The following is a 21,291-nucleotide window of genomic DNA, read 5'->3' on the forward strand; positions in this document are numbered from 1 at the left end:
GGGAAATGGTCTATGGGTTCAGGAGTCATCAAGAAAAAAATGGCGAACTGGACAGAAAGTGTTGAGGAATGACAGAGAATGAGGTGAGATACATAGGGACAGATGTTGGGGGAGGAGGGATCCCAAGAATCAGGTAGAGCTGGGTCCCCCCCACCAAAAAAAAGAACATATCTACCTCAGCAGTTGTCCAAACCCTGATATCCAACTGTCCGCTCAGTGTGTCTGGTAAGCTACTGATACGCTGGTCGTGAAGAGAAACTGAAAATCTATTTCCAAATATCTTGGAAACTGCACAAGGGGATATAAATTTCTGTTGTTGTTTCAATATGCCTTTGTTAAATAACAATAACTCAAGAATGGGAGCAATATTTTCTTTTTGAATTTCTGAGAGTATTAATTATGGGAAATTATCAAGGACAATGCATTTTTTTATCCTAAAATTTTATGAAAATATTGAATAAATAAAACATTTAGGGAAAGAAATAGTAGGATTACATGCTTATAAATTTTATGAGTTTTGTGAAAAGATGGATCAAATTGTAGGGCCAGCCAACCTCTCTCCACTTGGAATTTCAATGCACTCCTTTTTTTCAGTTGAGTGGTTTTTTTTGTTTGTTTGTGTAATCTTTCCCCTCGTGTTTGCATAGCTAACACCAGTCCCATGCCAGCTTAGGTCATGAACACAGTATTACTGGTGTAATTAAGGTGGTTTGGCTAAGAATTGGGGCAGCAAAGCAAACGGATAACAGGACAATAGTAAAGAACGATGCATATTTATGAACTTCTAGAAGCACAAATTGTTGACTTCGTGCAGCTAAACGGATTCAACATTTTCTACATTTTCATCAGCCATCTTTCAGAATTCTTTTTCAGTTCTTACGCGGGATCCAAAAGCTTTCTCCCCCCTGGTTTGTAATGCCTGTTAAATTGTCACTGAATTATGTTTGTTTAGCACATATGAGGCATTTCTATTCTTTGGCAAGTAGCAGTTTGGATTTTTTAAAGCCTATGCCTGCAAGTGAAGCCAGTGGCTGTGAAATGGGCCAATGGTAAAGCCCAGGCAGTTGGCAACTAGAGAGTGTTTATGGGTCAGTTAGGTGCTATCACAAAACTCATCAGTCTGACCAGTGAGAGCTTTCTTGTAAGTGGGAAACTTATTTACAGATAACGATAGGCATAACCATTTCTTCAACAACCCTTAACTGAGTGCATTCTTGAGGTCAGATTGCATTCAACTCGAGCTTTCCATGTAAAGTTACAATAACACAGCCCCAACCACCTCTGCCCTGGCAGGACAGAGAACAGACAAGAAAAAACTCGGCAGAGCAAAGCTTGCCTGCCATGTGGGCCATCCTTGCCTGGAGCAGAAGGCTTTCTGGGAATAGCGCTTGAGGGTCTGAGCTCCTCAGCTCTGGGTTACATGTAATGAAGCATCCTTCAGATCACCACCAGTTCCTTGACCAAAGTACTAAAATCTAAAGGTCTAAGGCTGGAAGCAATTTTACCATGAGATGTTAGTGTAGTTTTGAATTTGATAGATTTCATTTGAATAGGTGTTGGAACAACATGGGGAACTCTCCTAACGTTGGAGATGAGAGCTGCACTTCACCACTTTATTTCCATTGGAGTGTCCATCAGGATTGCCTAGAGGGCAGAGAACATTCTCTCTGGCAGTGGTAAGCTGAGGAAGGACTGTGTGTCTGCTGACCAGAAGAGTGACCTAGTGTTTCAGGACAGAAGTCAGCAAACTATGGTCATTCATCTAGTGTTCTCCTTGACCTGGGAGTATTCTTTGTAAATGAGAAGCTGTTTCAGGGCCACAGGAACCAGTAATCCTTATAATGATGGCAGAATTTCGTTCCTCCTGGAGCCAGAACATTTTGCAGGTGACTTTCCAAATCTTAACCAGGGTGCTTTTATGACATCACTGAGATGGAGTCTGGGTGAGGTAAAGATACTTAAGTGGAAATATTTATTTCCTTAAAATGATAACTTAGTTTTCCCTCTCCAACTTTGAGAAGGAACATCACGAGGAAGGGGGACAAGGTGATACCAGCATTTTGACATATTACAAATCCTAGAGAGTTGTTGCAGAGCATCCTGGGTCCGGTTCCGGTTCAGGAGACCTCACATCCCTTTTTCCATTCAGACAGGTCCTTGCCCTCGCAGTGTTTCTTCCAGCCTTGCCTGAGGAGGACAGGGAAGCAGGAAGAACAGAAAGAAGCATGGCAGTCCAAATATTCTTAGGTCCAAAACCATAGGTAATTAACCAAAACAACCAGCAGCACCCAGGATTTTGTTTTATTCATTTCTGAGATCCAAGGACTCTGTCCCTGTGCCTAGTTAAGACTTCTCTCTCCTTGATTTTCTCCTAGTCCTTATTAGCCTCAGCAACAGGTAAACAACTTGCATAAGGATGGGTCATTTAGTTAAACACCTCCGCCTCTGAAAATTCAGGTTCCCCAGGTGGGTGACCTGGTTGGCAATGTTCGTAAGACACCCAGCCTCAGAAATTGACAGTGAGCACCAGAAACCATGTCTCTGCACAATCCTAGGGCTGTTTCCAGCTAATGTAGGGTATGGCTGATGTGGTTATCCTTCTCTCGCTGCTTTCTGTTCTCTCTCCCCACAAAATGTTGCTCTAGCTCTCCAAAACTATATCCAAAAGTTGAACAAGCTCAAGCTTTTTCCCCCTGGTGTATTGCCTTCACCAGCAATTCACATTCGAAAATACCTATCGTTCCACTGTTTGGGCCATCTTAATGTGAAAGACAATCACACATCGCCATGACTCATAACGTCTCTCCTCCCCGTAGAAACCCCTTTCACGGTGTTCATGGTACACCCACACACTCATGGGGGGAGGGTATAGACAAGGTCCCATTAAAATCATTGGACCATTCTGCAAAGGGGAGTTTGTCAGTGCCTGCTGCAGCCATGATGAATGGACACACGGTCGGTTTTTTGCCCTGGTCAGTCCAAGTCTCCCAAGGAGACTCTTACCAATAGTTCATCCCTTCTGTCTCTTTAGCAATTTTCTTGGCACAGATAATCGCATCTGTGAGGTCGTCAGTGAGCAAGGCTGTAAAAGAGAGAAGTACAGTATTAGCTGAGACTGGTATTTGAGGGGAGCCCCCAGTCACTATTTTTTGGAATGGGAGGGTAGGAAGAACTCGGAGATGCATTCTTATTTTTGTTGAGCTTCTTCACAAGCCAAAGAATTTGTTTTTTTTTAATTTCTAGAGTAGAATATCTTGACTTTTTGAAGTTTTAGTCCTGAAGGGTTTTTGGAAATGTGTTTAGAGAAGACACGGTAGGTGGCGCCTGGGACTTTGAGCATCTGACTTTTGATTTCAGCTCAGGTCACGATCCCAGGGTCATGGGAATCAGCCCCACATCGGGCATCGAGCTCCACACTCAGATGCTTAAGACTCTCTCTCTCTCTCTCTCTGTCCCTCCCTTTCCCTCATGCACATGCTCTCTCTCTGAAATAATTTTTTTTTAATTTTTTTTTAACGTTTATTTATTTTTGAGACAGAGAGAGACAGAGCATGACCGGGGGAGGGTCAGAGAGAGGGAGGCACAGAATCTGAAACAGGCTCCAGGCTCTGAGCTGTCAGCACAGAGCCCGACGCGGGGCTCGAACTCACGGACCGCGAGATCATGACCTGAGCCAAAGTTGGCCGCCTAACCGACTGAGCCACCCAGGCGCCCCTAAAATAATTTTTTTTTAAAAAAAAGACACAGTAGGAGAATGTTTTCTGTGTCCTGAAGAAACACACAAGTAAGAGGCACAGTAAGTACAAGGTTTTCTCTACTTGGGTTACTTTGACACATGCGATCTCCTTATAGGTAAATATGAACCTTGTCCATTTAACTTTGCAGTTTGTGCATTAAAAGCAAGTTCTACCCAAGGTGTTTATCATAGGCAAATTTTTTATGTCAAATACATTGGTCTTTATTATTTTTTCTATGGCTTTCAGACATAAGGAATCGTTTGATTGCAAATGAAATCATTGGTATCTGCATTCTCTCCTGCTTGTCCAGAAGTGGGCTCAAAATCCTCAATGCAAACATGACAGAAAAAGGCAAAAAGTATAAAGTCTAGCATCACTTCTGTTGCATGGCGGGTTCTTCCGAAGCAAATGCAAAGACCGGTTTGGGATGCCAACACGTATCAGAGATCCACATCTGTGGAAGGAAGAGGGCAGAAGCCGGACTGGGCCGATGGAGATATTCAGTTGTGATGCAGGCTCACCGAAGTTGGCCAAGTTGTGCCCAAATAGCTAAGTCTTTTTTTTTTTAAACGTTTATTTACTTATTTTGAGAGACAGCGAGTGTACATGTGCATGCATGCACGGGGAAGGGCAGAGAGAGGAGAGAGAGGATCCCAAGAGCGCTCCTCGCTCTTAGCGTTCCTTACTGAACACAGGGGTCCATCCCGTGAACCATGAGATCACGACCTGAGCCAACTGAGCCACCCAGGTGCCCCCAAATGGCTACGTCTTTAGGCCTCTGCATCACTCAGTCCCTGGGTGTGGACTGCTGCAGAGGGGCACAGTGTGAGATTAGACAGTCCTCTGCGGTTAAGACAGACCCTTAAAGGAGGTACCGGGTAGACGTCTACAAATGCGCAGATGTCGCAGAAGCCAGACATCTTCCCTTCAAGGGGAATCTGGGCCGTCCATCTCCCTGCCCATCACAACCACTGATCGAAGACATAAAAGCCGGAGCCATTTGATGGCGTTTTTATTTATCAATTAAGCAAAGATCTTGAAAGAATGGGGTAATACTCCGTGTTGACGAGGGTGCGATGAAATAGGCACTCTTCCGTACTTCCTGGTGAGAATATAACAGGTTCAGCTTTTCAGGAAAGCAATTGAACAGCATGTGTCAAGAGCCTTAAAGTGGTTCTTATCCTTTTAGCTAGCAATTTCTCTTTCTGGGCCTATCTTAAGGAATTCATTACGACCCGAGACAAAGATTTATTTACAGAGTAGTCTATTGCAGCTTAGTGTGTAAGAGGAAATTGATTTTCAAGCGTAAGAGATCTAATTGCCTCATAATTAGGGATGTTCACATTAATAATAATACCTCCACAGAATGGGATAAGGTGCCATTTAAAATCACGGGTTGACGTGGTTTCATAATAGTGGGAAATGCTCCCAATACGAAGTTCTCAGGATTGTAAAAAGATCCACCTAGAGCTATACCATCCAATTTGGTAGACATTAGCTATATGGGGCTATTTAAATCTAAATGAATTTATACAATCAGAACTTCAGTTCGTCAGGTGCTCTCGCTACATTTCAGATGCTTTATAACGTCTTTGTTGTGGCTAGTCGTTCTCATATTGGATAGCCCAGAAAACATTTCCGTCGTCACAGAAAGTACGATTGGACAGCACCGGTTTAGAGAGAAAATAAAAAGATAGTCATAGCCACCAGGATTTGAAGGTTTAGCTCCAAATTGTGGCATCACCAATGCTTTAAATCTTCCCCGCATGTGTCTAATTTTTTTATGGTAGAAATGCATTATTTTTATTTTCAGAAAAATGTAACAAAAAAGAATCATATTGCGATCAAATGGATCGCTAAAACACAAAATTATTTTGTAAACTCAGTTGAAAATGGTGTTTTTCTTGAGTATGCCAACTTAGTTGCTAATTAAGTTGCTTTCTCAGATAAGCTAAACCAGAAGATACGGGTAGTGATAGATTGCTTTTAAGCAAATTCATCCAAATGTGGTGGTTTTTAAATTTAAAACAAAATTCTGCTAAACAAGAGAAAATTAATGAAAAATATGAGCTATAAGTGATGGCCAATTGGGACAATATATTCAAATTCATCCTTTGATACACAGTGAAAAATAAAGCTTTGTTAGCTTATATGCACCTTGTTTCTAGAGAGATGAATAGTTAGAATAGCAATTACTATTACTAACACCTGCCTTTATAGAAAAAATACTCTGGTCAGGCTCATGTTAAGTCCCTTCACGTATAATCTCTGTTAGGACTTGGAACAACCATGTGGATGAGTACCATTATTAGCCCATTAAACTGAGGTCTACACCCAGTAAATGAGTCTGCATTCAAACCTAGGGCTTAAATTCTGTTGTCTCCACTGCTTCCTTCCAACATGGCCACTTAAGCAAAGATTTCTGCTTATAAGACTATATGCTAATGAATTTGATAATAAAAATATAAATACTTTATTAATTTTTCAAGTAATTATTTATTAGGAGATTATCCAAACTTAAATTCTTGGTATCTGATACACATTCCAATTACATAGAAACACTGTATTTTGTGTGTGTAATTATTTTTTAATGTTTATTTATTGAAAGAGAGAGAAAGAGAGCACGTGTGTATGTGTGTATGCATGCATGAGTTGGGGAAGAGCAGAGAGAGAGAGAGAGAGAGAGAGAGAATCCCAGGCAGGGTCCATGCTATCAGCACAGAGACCAACTCAGAACTCTATCCCATGAACCTAGAGATCATGACCTGAGCCGAAATCAAGTCGGATGCTTAAATGACTGAGTCACCCAGGTGCCCCTGTGTGTATAAATTCTTGATAAGTGCTGAGATATTGTGGGGTTTGTATTAGGAAGTGGTTGGAGACTGTTTCCTAAGAGAAGTGGGCTCAGTGGGGCCTCAAGGGGTGGGAAGGACATAAATTATACATAGTGGGCAAGAGGTAGAGAGTATTCTATTATGCCAGGACTGGAACACGCGGGAAGACAGGACTGGAACACAAAGTGGAAGGCTTGTGTTTGGGGTAAGGCAGTTTGCTTGGCTGGAGATGCTGTGTGGCCATTGGCAGCCATTGGTAGCTCCAGTCACTGGCTGGAGATTAGCTGCTGCAGAACCATGTGGTGGAGACCTTGTAAAGTTTGTCAGTCTCCCATTTTGCGATAGCTTTATGTTGCCTAAGTGAGATGTTTTCAAAGTGCTAGTTGGACGTGACTTTGAATTTGCTCAGGAAAATTTGTTGAGGAAGACCGGGGCTGGGAAACACGAACTTGATGTGCTGAGATGCGAAGACACAAGGAAACCACCACAGAGGGGCAGCAGAGGGGCAGAAATGAGTCAAGAGAGCAAGTGTTTACAAGGATCCATGCCAAGAATTGCTTCTGCTCAATTTACTTTAAATAGACAAGTCTGTCCAGTCAAAGGGTTCTGTTGAACAGCAAAGCATTATTCAGCTGAATAGTTTATTCTCCCACATCCAACAACAGAAAATGGCAACAATCTACAAAAAAGAATAACTTATTTTCAGGTAAGTTGGTTCTGCTATAAAGTCTGTCTGTCTCTCGCCAGCATCCTTCTGCCTTCCAACTAAAATATCACTACCATGCCTACAATTTAAATCTCCTTCCCCTCTCTGAAGTGACAAAGGCCAACTCAGATACCAGGCTGATGAGAAATAGAGATTAATATAGGTAGACGAGACTAGATACGAGAGACAAAAATCACCTCCCCCCCCCCCAAACATCTCTCATTTTAAAGAGGTCTGTGCTATTAGAGGAAAATAAAGATTGATATTTTATTATCATGTGTGTGCATACACATATATATGTTTATATTTATACATACGTATATATACAAATATTCTGTCTAAATAGTTTGGGGAAGGTAGGCAGGAATTCTGGAAACACAATTTGGTATGGGTGTGAGGAGATGGTATAGCTTTGGAAGATGGGCAGGAGGTACATATGAACCACACATTTATGAAATGTAATGTTTCTTGTAAAGATACCCCAATGCTAACTTGTTTCCCAGTTCCCATGACAAATGTCCCTACTTCTGTAATACGCGGGACAGAATAACATCGTCCATAATTAAAGCTTCTCTGGCCTGAGGCTGAGGGAAGCCAGTTACTAAGGGGTGATTAGGATATAAAACCAACATCCTGTTTTCTATTTTAAAGCTGTCTCTGAAAATCCCATGCTCTTTATGATGAGAAAGCAGATAGGAGAGTTCCTTCACCTCTCACCATGAGCAGTCCAACATTTTCATTTCCTAGAATTCAAGATTGCCTTGCAGATATATGTTTGCCCCAGACTTCCTTATTTCAAACTAAATTGAACAATATTAAATTAGTCAACTGCAAGTAAAGTGAAGCCAGGTCGTGACGGAGTCACAGATTTTCTCTCCCACTGTAAACAGCTAGAAAACTAGACAAATACATGAAAACATTATTTTCAGACATTAGACGGCAAGCAATGCAGGATCGTGACCCTTGAAAGATAGAAACCAAATGAGGAGAGTCTTATGATTGCCGTGAGTTTCTGCCCAGAGGCACTGTTCAAGCAAGAAAGGTAAAACCCAGGCAGGAGATGGCAGTTTAAGTGGAGGAGACAGAGATAAGAGGCCAAGGCAAGTGGAATTTGTGGAGAAGAGAATCTGAGAGGAAGGGCACACCCAGAAGGAGAACACCAGAAATCTGCGTAGGGATTCTACTGAGTTTTTGACCGAAAGCTTAACTGGGTTCGCAAGGGGTAAACTCCATGAAGCTAGTTAGAAAACGATTACCAGGGACCTGTACAATTACAGAGCTCACACAGGGCTGGGAGACATTTGTTTTCTGAGTAGTCCGAGGGAAGAGAGCTTGGTGAACCCCTGGACATTCAAAAGACACTAGAGAAGCTATGCCTTGGTAGTTGGGTTAAATTAGCCCTACCATAAATACTACTAGCGAACTTCCCTACCACAATTTAAAAGCAAGTATTAACAGGGTCAAGCCGATCGGAATTAATGACTTGCCAAGATGAAATGCAACCGTCCTTAAAGGACCTTGACAACATAATTGAGACACTTAAAAATGTAATACATACTATGTTTAGTATCCAACAAAATGTTATTATATGTGCAAAGAGGTATAAGAATGTGACCCATAACCAGGGGAAAGAGCAGTCAATGGTAAGACCCAGAAATGGCACAGCTTATTGAATTACCAGGCAAGGAATGTAAAATAATTTATAAACATGCTTATTGATATCAAGGACTTAAACAAAAACATGAATAAAATGAGGGAAATGAAATACATAAACCGATCACCCAGCACTGAAAATACACAATATCGGAAATGAAAAATTCAATTAATGAACTTAATAGATTAGGCACTTCAGAAACAAGACCAGAGAATGTGAAGATATAGCAATGGAAACTATTGAAAATAAAACACAGGAAGGGGAAAAGACAGAAAAAAAAGGAAGAGCGTCAGTGACCTATGGGACAATATCAAGTGATCTAACGCATGTATCTTTAGAATTTTCAAAGGAGAAAAGATGAAAATTATAAACCCAGGGATCCAAAATGTTAATGAATATCAAGTAAGATAAACATAAGAAAACAGACTTCGTGATCACATTGCTGAAAATTGGACATTATAAAGAAACCTTAAATGCAGGTAGAGACAAAAAAGAGACATTATACCCTGGGGATGCAAATCAGAAGATCACCAGTTTCTCAAAAAAACAAAATGAGCCAGAAGACGGAAGGGTATCTTTAACACATTTAGAGAAAAACAGCCTCCAGCTTAGAATTTTATAGAGAGAACAAATAGCCCTCAAAGAAAAAAAATGAAATATAGACATTTTCAGGCAGATAAAAGCTGAGAAAATGCTTTTTAGTAGACCTCCACTCCAAAAAAAAATACTGAAGGATATTCTTTAGGCTGGAGGAAAATGATATCGCTTAACTGCCTACCCAAGTGAATTCCACTAAAGGAGTGAGGAGAGTTGGAGATGGTAAATGTGTGGCAAATATAAAGAGACCCTTTTCCTCAGTTAAAAAATTTACTTAAAAGATAATTGCTTCAGGCAAAAATGCATGAGGTGTATATAACACGTTGACATAAGGTGCAGGGCAACATAGCATAAAGGATGGGATGGGGAAATAAGTATATAGTTATAAGACTCGTGTATTATAGATGAGTATAATGTTATTTGAAGGTAGAATGTGAGAAGATGATGCATGTTGTAAACCCTAGAGTAACTGCTGTAAATAAAACAGAAGTGCAACTAACAAGCCAATGGAGGAAAGAGAGTACTGAAAAATATCCAATAATCCAAAAGAAGGCAGAAAAAAACGAACCCGAACTAGATGGCACTAAGAGAAAACAAACAAAAAAACCCAATACAGTGGATTTTAAAGTAACCGTGTAAGTAATGACATTGGATATAAATGATCTAACGTCCAGCAAACTGGCCCACAGGCCTATGCTCTGTTTTTGTAAATAAAGTTTTATGGGAACACAGCCACGCTTACTCATTCGCATCTTCTCTATGACTGCTTTTGCGTTACACGGAGAGTCGAAAGTTCCAACCGAGACTGTACACAACACTAAAAAATTTACTATCTGGCCCTTTAAAAAAACAATTTGCTGGCACTATCGACAATAGCCCAAGTATGGAAAGAGCCCAGATGTCCATCGACTGACGAATGGATAAAGAAGATGTGGAAAAGAAGGGAATATTACTCGGTGATCAAAAAGAATGAAATCCTGCCATTTGCGACAGTGTGGATGGAACCAGGGTGTGTTATGCCAAGCGAAATAAGTCAGTCAGAGAAAGACAAATATCATATGATTTCACTCACGGGTGGAATTCAAGAAACGAAACAGATGAACGTAGGGGAAAGGAAGTAAAAATAAGATATAAACAAAGAGGGAGACAAACCATAAGAGACTCTTAAATACAGAGAACAAACCGAGGGTTGCTGGTGGGGTGTTGGGTGAGGGGATGGGCTAAATGGGCAATGGGCATTAAGGAGGGCACTTGTTGGGATGAGCGCCGGGTGTTATATGTAAGTGATGAATCACTAAATTCTGTTCCTGAAATCATTATTATACTACATGTTAACTTGGATTTAAATTTTTAGAATGTTAAATGTTTAAAATGTTAAAAAAATAAACCACAATGAAATATAAGAAAGAAAGAAAGAAAGAAAGGAGTTTGCTGACCTCTGGTCTAAAAATTCTTTTTTTGTTGTTGTTAAAATTTTTTTAATATTTTATTCATTTTTCACAGAAAGAGAGAATTGGGGGGGGGGAAGGGCAGAGAGAGAGACACACACAGAATCTGAAGCAGGCTCCAGGCTCTGAGCTGACAGCCCAGAACCCGATGTGGGGCTTGAACACAAACTGTGAGATCATGACCTGAGCCGAAGTCGGACACTTAACCGAATGAAACACCCAGGCGCCCCCCTGGTCTAAAAATTCTTAACAAAAAGCAGAAACTGTTGGACCGGATATAAAAGCAACACCTAACTATGTGCGGTCTGTAAGAAATTCACAGTAAATATAAAGATGTAGATAAGTGAAAAGTAAAAAAATGGTGGGGAGCCTCGGTGGCTCAGTTGGTTGAATGTCTGACTTTCAGCTCAGGTCATGATCTCTCTGTTTGTGAGTTTGAGCCCCGCATCGGGCTCCGTGCTGACAGCTCAGAGCCTGGAGCCTGCTTCAGATTCTGTGTCTTCCTCTCTCTCTGCCCTCCCCCGCTTGTGCTCTCTCTCTCTCTCTCTCTCTTTCTCAAAATTAAATAAACATTAAAAAAAATTTTTTAAGTAACAGAATGGAAAGAAATATATTGTGCAAAGAAAACTGAATCACTATAGTACTATCAGGTAAAGTAGATTTGGGGATAAGAAATATTATCAGAGTTAAGCAGAGGCATTGGCACTAATGATAAAAGGGTCAACTAATTAGGAAGATTTAACAGTCCTCAATATGTATGTATCTAATAACAGAGCTTCAAAAATGGGCAAATCTGAAAGAAGGAATATGTAAATTGTAATTTTATAGTTGGAGATTTCAATACATCTTTCTCATTACTTGATAGCATAAGTAAGAAAATAAGTATATAATATATTTATAGATAATTATAAAATATACATCTAGTATAGATGCTTATTATATATATATATATATATATATATATATATATATAGTATAGAATATCCACCTAGCAACTGTAGAATACACATAATTTTTTCAAATGCACATTTGCCCTAATTATATGCTGTATGGTGACCATAGATCTATGTCACAAATAAGGTTCAAATCATTTTTTTTTTATTTTTTTTTTTTTAATTTTTTTTTTTTTAACGTTTTTTATTTTTGGGACAGAGAGAGACAGAGCATGAACGGGGGAGGGGCAGAGAGAGAGGGAGACACAGAATCGGAAACAGGCTCCAGGCTCTGAGCCATCAGCCCAGAGCCTGACGCGGGGCTCGAACTCACGGACCGCGAGATCGTGACCTGGCTGAAGTCGGACGCTTAACCGACTGCGCCACCCAGGCGCCCCAAGGTTCAAATCATTTTAAAGGTCTGAAACCATATAGACTACTGCAATAGAATCATTTTAGAAATGAAGTGTAAAAATTCATCCTGGGATCATCCCTTATAATCATCTTGGGCCTTCCCTTTGGCTCTCTCCTTTATTGAAATGTCTTGTTTTGTGGATCCGTGTCTTCCTATTTCTTGGTTTACCTTGTCCTTTTGGTGGAACACCTTTTTCTGTGCACTGAGAGACTGATCTACATGGATGACATCAGTAGACACCCCCCCTCCGCCCACCCCCTCCTCTGACTTCAGAGTTGAACGGTGAACACCAGCAGGAGATTACAAGGGAAAAGGACAGTGAAGTTGGGATGTATACATTTCCTCAGGTTTTTTTTCTGTCCAGTCACCAAGAACAAACTGTCCATTGATGGAAGGTCACAGCTCCTACAAGGTAGCCTTCGCCATACGGACCCTGTACCTGGGTGTGGGTCACGGCTCTCTCTCCATTTCCCCTTGGGCCAGGAGTCAATAATGGTTTGCTGTTTCGAATCCCTTACTTCAATACCTCTGGGGTTTCCCTGCAATCTGACTGCACTTTTGTAAGTAGCTCCCTTTTAAAAATTCCTGAATTACTTAGTTTGAATTGGTTACGTTTTACCAAGTCGGGATTCTTTCTGTAGGAAAGACAACTTGTTTGTCTCAAAATCTATTCATTCTATACTCATAATATATTGAGGATTCGGCTAGTGTGGAAATTTAGATTGGAAATAGCTTTTCTTTAAGATTTTAAAGACAGGACTCTATTTTCGTCTAGCTTCCCAGCGTTGATATTGAGAAGTCTGATGCCACTCTGATGCTTGATCTTCTGTAGGGAACATGTTTCTTTCTCTCTTTGAAGACGATAGTGTATTCTAATACTTCCGGTTTTCTGAAATTTCATGAGGCTGTGCCTTAATGTGAATCTATGTTAATTGACTGTACTCATCCCGTGATGAACCTTATAAATTGGAGATGCGTGCCTTTCTGTCCTGGAAATATTTTTGAAAGATGTCACTCTATCTACTGTTTCCCTTCTTATCCTGCTGAAACTTGTATTACTCAGATCCATTTATTTTTCTTATCCTTACTTCCCCTATTTTCCATCTGTCTCTTTCTTCTTCATTCTGCTTTTAGAGAGAGTTCCTTAATCTTATCTTCCAACTTATCTATGGAGGTTTTCATGTCTGCGATCATATTTTAAATTTCCAGGGGCTCTTGTTCTCTAAATGTTTCTTCTGTTTTTATAAAAGAAAGCATCCTTTTCTTGTTTCATTGATATGACTGACATGTTTATCTATATGAAAATATTAATGATAGTTTCCTTTTTCATTTGAAATTTTCACGTCTCTGTATCATCTCTGCTTTCAACAAGTTACTTTTATCTGATTTTGGTTTTTTTCCGTTTTGTTTTTGTTTTGTTTTACTTTGCCTCATTCTTTCACGTCAATGACGCTTCAATGATGTCTGGTGATCTTCAGTTATCTGCACTTATTTAAGAAAGAGAGACTAAAAGGCTGATTAGGAATTCTGTACACAGACACTGAGATTTTCAACTATGTATCTCACTATAGGGAATTCTGGCTAGTTTTGTCCATGGAGAGGTCCCACTCAGAATCTTCAGTTATTTCCTTTTCATCTGTCTGAATCCCCCAGAACAGAATCTTCTCTTCTGGCTTCCATCATTCTGAGATCTAACTGGAGGAAAGTGACTGGGACTATGGAAAGTTCAATTCAATCTCCCATGTCTTCAGTATGGAGCTCTCCCATTCACAGGGTGTTGAGCTCCCTCAGCTGAGGGACTTTTTACTTGCTCTCTCCAGAAGGGAAAGCTCCAGTATTCTGCCAGGATTGGGGAGGAGCAGTCAGTAGCTAAATAGAGTCAGGAAGGGAATCTGATGGTCTAGCTGCTCCTGAATTGGACTTCCAATCGATCCTCCTATTTTCTACCTACCTTCGTTCGAGTTTCCGGAATTAGCTGATCCTGCTGATTTCTGAGCCCTTTTAGGATTCTGTGGTTGCTTCTTGGCTTTTCCCACTGTCAGTTTAGGACTCAAATTTCTCTAATTACTAAATTAGCCAGCCCTTGTCCTCCTGCTTTTCAACTTCTAAAAATGTGCATGTCCGTGGGTTCTACTCCCGAAACCAATACTGCATGGTATGCTAACTAACTTGAATTTAAAGAAATAAAATTTTTTTTTTTAAAAAAATTTTTTTTTTCAACGTTTATTCATTTTTGGGACAGAGAGAGACAGAGCATGAACGGGGGAGGGGCAGAGAGAGAGGGAGACACAGAATCGGAAACAGGCTCCAGGCTCTGAGCCATCAGCCCAGAGCCTGATGCGGGGCTCGAACTCACGGACAGCGAGATCGTGACCTGGCTGAAGTCGGACGCTTAACCGCCTGCGCCACCCAGGCGCCCCAAGAAATAAATTTTTAAAAACGTACATGTCTAGTTGCTGGGTTTAACTGGAAGACTCACTCCATTGGCAAGTTCTTGGGGATGCTAATGAAATTGACTGTGGATGGGGAGGGGTTTAAAATTCACACCTGTAGGAAGGTGAAGATACTGAATGTTTTAGTCCAGAAGGTAAGGAATTAAAGACAAGAAATATCGACTAGTCATTTTCAAGCATTTAAATCAGTTTCTACGTATAAGGCTGAACAAATTCATTTTTTTTTTTTTTTTTTTTTTAAATTTTTTTTTTAACGTTTATTTATTTTTTTGGGACAGAGAGAGACAGAGCATGAACGGGGGAGGGTCAGAGAGAGAGGGAGACACAGAATCAGAAACAGGCTCCAGGCTCTGAGCCATCAGCCCAGAGCCCGACGCGGGGCTCGAACTCACGGACCGCGAGATCGTGACCTGGCTGAAGTCGGCCGCTTAACCGACTGCGCCACCCAGGCGCCCCTTTTTTTTTTTTTTTAAATTTTTTTTTTAACATTTTGAATAAATCCAGAAGAAAAACTAGAATTAATGGAAGAAAGCTTTAAGGAGGTAGATTTGGGCTCATCAAAAGAATGTTCTAAATTAAGAGTTGATCGACAATTGTGTGCTCTGCCTCAGGAGTTAGTGAGCATTCTGTTTTAATGTAGGTGTAGGGACAATTTACTAGAAAATTAACACATTGTTCAATCTTTCATACATTCAGACATATGTACTGATTACATAGTAGTGTCAAAAGGAAATTAAAAGTTTATTTTTTGCTTCTAAGGGGTTCGCCACAGAATATCTTATAACTCCGTGTCTTCACCCTTGTTTCTCATTCCTTCCATTCATTTATTTAACGAATATCTCTTGAACCCCGAAACTCTGGCCAGGTACCACTCTGGGCAATGAGGATACCTCAGTGAACAAAACAGATGAACCCCTGCCCTCGCATTGTAGAGTGGAGATGATTGGTTGAGTATCTCTTGCATGTTATTCTCCATGACTCCCAGCCATGACCATCATTCAGAACTTTCTCTCCCCTCCACACTTGCAGTGGCACTTAAACGGTCTCTTCTTCAACCTATCTCACACCCTGTTTGCAGATTAATCCTTCTGGAGCAGTGTTCAAGTAACTGGCCTCTGTTGATTTCCGATTGCAGGCAGAGATCAGTACACATGTCTCAGCCTCGCCTCCAAGGCCCTTCACAGCCATGTGGTAATCAACCTTTCCAACCCCATGTCCTGTTATTTGTCTTTATGTTCCCTTTGTTCTAGATAATACAAATGTTTCACTGCTCTCTGTGCATGCACCGAACCTCCCCACATGCACTTTTTAGCTTTCATTGTTCCCTTAACCTGAAATGATTCATCTCTGAATGTCCAAATCTTACTTACCTTATCTTCCAAGTCTTAGACCAAATATCATTGTGTCTACAAAACTTTCCATGACTTTATCCATAACGTCTTTGTCCTCTGCAGTCCACCATACTCAGCCAACACCTGGTTATAGTCATTTAATGTCATAAAGTATATGACATGTCCTAATACCAGGTTTCACGTCTGATGCTTTCTGCCAGCCTCAACTCGGTGCACATGTATATTTTTTAAACGATTGAAGTAGCACCCTCGGAGTGAATTCTAGCTTAATTTCCACTGTTTAAGAAATTTAAAGTGTATTTAGTGGTCTCATTCTGTACAAGTAAGCATAAATGCATACTTCGAGCAAATTGCTTATGGAAAGCAGTTGGCAAACAACTCTCTCCTTCCTGTTGAAGATATTTCATGTCCATATGCGTGGAAGGATAGTAAGGTCGTCTGTCCACCCCTCTGTTGTTATGGTGGCTTCATGAAAACCATCCTAGGAGGAGTAAGTTCTCGTTGGGCAAGCAGGCCACAGAACTCTGAGTGTCACCCAGGGGGGCCGTTCCATAATTTGTTGGCATGGTATAGACCTACTTGCACATCTGAACTCGAAATCTCCGCTAAAACAGAAAATGGGTGGATGTTCCATGATCAGCTTTCCTGCCTTTATCCCCCGGGACGTTATTTTTGGAAAAGCAAAACCATACCTGAGCAGGCGACGTGACAGTGGTTCTTCTCCTGTAGCTTAGCATGTCTGCACCACGTGAAGCTGTTTATCTGGAAAATGCCATAGTCAGTGCTTCCATCCTCCAGCTGGGTCTGCGCCGTTGTATTGTAGTGGCTCTCATAGTATGCCATGCAGATCCCTAGAGGAGGAAAAAGCCAGAAATGCCAGTAAATGTATGTTTTCCCCTCCAACCCTGCTCTTAGAGGAGAGTTCTTTATACATGTTATAATAATGCTGTGGTCCCAACCTAGCTTGGGGAAGGACACGGCAGGTAGTATACCCACGGAGCACACCCTAAGCCACATACCTTGTCGGTGGCTACACCTGGACTAGATGGGAACTCAGGTCCTCCCCCTACTGCGCCAGCAAGGGTGGCGTTGTTTTCTCCTTCCCTGACTGATGGACTCCAAGGGTGAGGACAGGAGGGGCAGGGAGGAGGACAGGAGCCCCAGAGAGCAGCGGTTGAGAAGAACATGTGGACAGCCAGCAGGTGTCCCTGGTGGGGCAGACCGTGGAAGAGCTGGGGACAAGCCAAGGCTGGAGGTGTGGGGAGACTTTGATATCTCGGGGGGGGGGGGGAGATCAAAAGTAGAAAAAGAACAGGAAGGAAGAAATCTCACAGTTTCCAAGGCTAAAGCCCTGGTAATTGTCCAGGCCAGCCCTTGAAAATATTTTTGCCAGTTTACAGCGAGTGTAGACTTTGGACTCAGTGACGGTGACGAGGCAGCCAATCAGGGCCAAGATGCTGGCAGCCTTCATCCCCAGGTCTGTTGTAGGCAGAACCTGTCAAAGACAGGAGACCACGTCAAAAAATCTTGCTCTGTCCTGAGTCCTGAGATAAGTCTGTTGCCATTGAGATCTTCAAATCTGCCGCAGTTGTGGATGGTTCTGCCTAGAATTTTCCTGGTACTTTTATTTTTATTTTACTTTATTTTATTTTAATTATTAAATTGAAAAAAATTTTGAGTATAATTGACATACAGTGTTACGTTAGTTTTGGCTGTACAACATGGTAATTTGACAAGTTTATACATTACATTATGCTCATCACAAGTGTCACCATGCAACGCTCTGGCAATATCATTGACTATATTCCCTATGCTGTGTCTTTTATTCCTGTGACTTATTCATCCCATAAGTGGAAGCCTGTGTCTCCCATCCCCTTCACCCATTTTGCCCAAACAGCACCCCCCCCACACCCCCCAATTTCTGTTTCTTTCAATCTTTCAGAGCAGCATGGGGAAAAAACAAAGTACAGGAGTAAACAGTACAAGGAAGGAGTGAGTACAAGCTCTTTCCTTAATACTTTTCTTCATGGTCACGTTCAAGTAAATGCTATGTTTCTGGGATCAGACCAGCAAAGAAATGAGCGCTTCTTTGTTGAGGCTCGGTTAGAAACCACAGAAGGCATTCCATTTCCAGGAGTCCCATTTTAACTCTATCAATAGACCAAAATAGAATACAAAGAGTTAAGCATTCCTTATATATGTGGAAACATGCACCCCAGTTTCAACCACAGGTGGCAGATACATGGGTCTGCAAGGACAACTTTTAAGATTTATTAATCGGGGCTTTATTGAAATAAGACTTATGGGTGCTTGGGTGGGTCGGTTAGTTAAGCACTCAACTCTTGATTTCAACTCAGGTCATGATCTCATAGTCATGAGAGTGAGCCCTACATTGGGGGGAGCCTGCTTGAGATTCTCAACATGAAGCCTGTTTGAGATTCTCCCCTCCTCTCCCTCTACCCTTCCCCCACTTGCATGCATGCTCTCTCTCTCTCTCTTTCTCTCTCTCTCAAAAAATAAAAACAATATAAAATAAATGAAATAAGAAGATTTAGCATCTTATCTTTCTTCCATTCTCTTAATACATTTACAATTGTGGGAGCCTTGTTTCAAAAATATCAGTGTTATATTGCAAAGCCAATGTTGTTCTGAACCCCTCCATCACTGCTGCATAGGTTCCCTTAAAAGTCTTGGTATTGACTGTTGAGCAAGAGGGGACAGATGACCATGGATCACAAGAGGAAGGAAGTGTTGGTGGTGGGAGTAGAGAGGCCATAAAGAGACCCCCACTGAATTATTTAAAGTGGGAGTAGGATCAAGAGTTCCATACCTTGTTGTCTACTGGTTTTCTAGAAGTGCTTCCTCTCTCAAAGCAATGTCTTCCCCAGATACAGCAGTCTTTCTGGGATGGGGGTGGAGTGAAATTTATGATACTGAATTTGATATTCATACATATTTTCATCCAGCATAATTTTCTGCCATTGCCTAGAGATTTCTAAAGCTATTAGTTTCCTCTCCTAGAGTTACATTCTCCAATTGAAAGGTGATGCTAAAAACAGGGCTGAGTAGTCAGAAAGACCAGAAGAAGAGTCACTATGCGGGCTTTAAAGTAACTAAGCAATAAGGTCATCTGGTGTATACAGAATACATACTGGTGAATAGCAAGGCTCAGCAACCCAGGCCTGCTTTTGTAAATAAAGTTTTATCGGAACATAGCTATGCCCATTCGGTAATAGAATGTGTATGGCTGCTTTTCGCAGGGTTGAGTGGTTGTGTTAGAGACCGTATAGGTCACAAAGTCTAAGATACTGATCTGATCCCTTCCAGAAATGGTCCCTTATGTACAACAGTGAGCTCTGCGCTAGGCGCTGAGAGGGAGATACCTGAGGTTTATGATGCAGAGCTTACATATTAAGTTGGTTTCTATCGCCTGCGTGAAAGGGTCCCCTTAGAATCTTACTGGTCACCAACAAAACAAAATGAAACAAGACCTCACAGAAGTGGTAGCCCCAAGCACACTGTTCTCTGCCCTTCAAGCCAGAGGTGGCTTTTACTGGTTCTTTGGGACAGGTGGTTTCACTGGAATAATTTAGGTCTCATCAAAAAGGCAGATTCCTGGTGCCCACCACAGCGATTGTGCTCAGGTGATTCTGTGAAAGGAACATTATTCTACTTACTCAGTCGGTGACTGGCAGCTTACACGAGCTTCCTGCACCCTGTGAAGCCATTTCTGATTCTTACAAGGCAAAAGTGATCTGTCTTCAACCAAGAATCTTTCTTTAGAGCCTTAGCAAGAGAAGAGTTCCTAACTCTTGTTCCCAACTGCCTAGAGATTCTAGAATCCTACTTCTTGGGACTTGGGTGATCACTGCGTTCTAGGCCTTCCTTACTCTTCTTTTCTCTTCTTCCTGCACAACAGCCCTCCTCACTGCTCAACTCAGCCAGGGCTTCCCTTTCAAGTGCAAGCTCCTCTCTCAGGCAACAGTCTCCAAACGTTATCACAAATCCCATCAATAAAGAAATTTGAGCCCGTACCCCCAGTAGGTATATATCAAATTGTAAACCACACTCATGCTCTTCTGTACTAATGTTCCATAAATTAGAAACATATACAGAACTAAAATTTGAAAAAGGATGAGATAGAGGTGAAATTAGCCCTTAAAAGTTGTATTAAAAGTCCAAAATATTTTGCTATAATTTGTTATTGTTAATAAAATATTTTTAGCGAGATCAGCAACACCCGACTGAAAAATGGACAAGTGATCTGAACAGACATTTCATCAGAGAAAACATGAAGATGGCAAATAAGCATATAAAAGATGGTTAACATCTTTTGCCATTAGAGAAATGTAAACTAAAACCAAAATGAAATACCACTTCACGTCTCTTAGAATAACTAAAATCAATCAAACAGACAATCCGCAAAGACAATGAGGCTGTGGGTCAGTGGGAAGTCTCATTCTTCACTGGTGGAATGCAAAATTGTATAGTCGTCTTGGAGAACAGTTAGGCAGTTCTGACAAAGTTGAACATAGACTTTCCAATTACATCAACAATCACACTTCTGGTATTTATCCGAGTGAACTGGAAACTTCTGTTTGCGTGAAAACAAGTTAGCCTATATTTCTAGCAACTATTCATAATCATTGCAAATGGAGGCAACCAGATGTCCTTCAACAGAAGAATGTATGCAAAACTCGGCATATCCATTCAGTGGAATACTACTCGACGATAGAAGCAACGAGCTACGGGTCCCACAACACGGATGAATCTCAAGTGCATTTTGCTAAGTAAAAGAAAAAAAAAAAAACCAAAAGACTATATGTTACAGGATTTCACTTATGTGACATTATGAAAAAGAAAAACTATGGGATTGAAAATAGATCAGTGGTTGCCAGGGGTTTAGGGTGGGGTTGACTACAAAGGGAGAGCACAAGGGAAATCTGAGGTCAGTGACACCATTCTTTGTGGTACTGGGGGAGTGAATACATGATTCTGCATATTTTTCAAAACCCACTGAACTGTGCACCACAAAGAATGAGTTTTGCTGTATGCAAATTAAAAAAAAAATCAGTCCAGATGTTGGGGGGAATCCCAAGGTGGAATGCGGACTGTGACAAACCTGTGTTCCAGATGTTTGACATAACCTCACTGAAGGGGGTG

The 21,291-nt window shown here is 41.1% G+C and overlaps 1 protein-coding gene across 1 annotated transcript; it reads right to left on the bottom strand.

The window, feature by feature from the left end:
- Positions 1–1,944: 1,944 nt before the first annotated feature.
- On the bottom strand, positions 1,945–19,922 carry LOC112867643 (lysozyme-like protein 1). The gene is made up of 5 exons (XM_025930645.2): positions 19,806–19,922; positions 17,461–17,623; positions 16,821–16,979; positions 3,004–3,082; positions 1,945–2,187 (listed from the first exon to the last, which is right to left on the bottom strand). The coding sequence occupies exons 2-5, from the start codon at positions 17,597–17,599 to the stop codon at positions 2,118–2,120; spliced, it is 447 nt and encodes a 148-aa protein (XP_025786430.1). The 5' UTR covers positions 17,600–17,623; positions 19,806–19,922; the 3' UTR covers positions 1,945–2,117.
- Positions 19,923–21,291: the final 1,369 nt, after the last annotated feature.

Source organism: Puma concolor, chromosome B4 (assembly GCF_028749965.1).
Source record: "Puma concolor isolate L17-30 chromosome B4, mPumCon1.1.hap2, whole genome shotgun sequence".
NCBI lineage: Eukaryota > Metazoa > Chordata > Mammalia > Carnivora > Felidae > Puma > Puma concolor.

Excerpts from the sequence above, each read along its gene's own strand:
- LOC112867643 (XM_025930645.2), bottom strand. The coding sequence starts at position 17,599 with ATGAAGGCTGCCAGCATCTTGGCCCTGATTGGCTGCCTCGTCACCGTC. Across the intron at positions 3,083-16,820 it reads CTGTCACGTCGCCTGCTCAG|CCTTGCTCACTGACGACCTC; the intron begins GTATGGTTTTGC and ends TCTCTTTTACAG. Across the intron at positions 2,188-3,003 it reads ACAGAAGGGATGAACTATTG|GCAAGGCTGGAAGAAACACT; the intron begins GTAAGAGTCTCC and ends TGTCCTCCTCAG.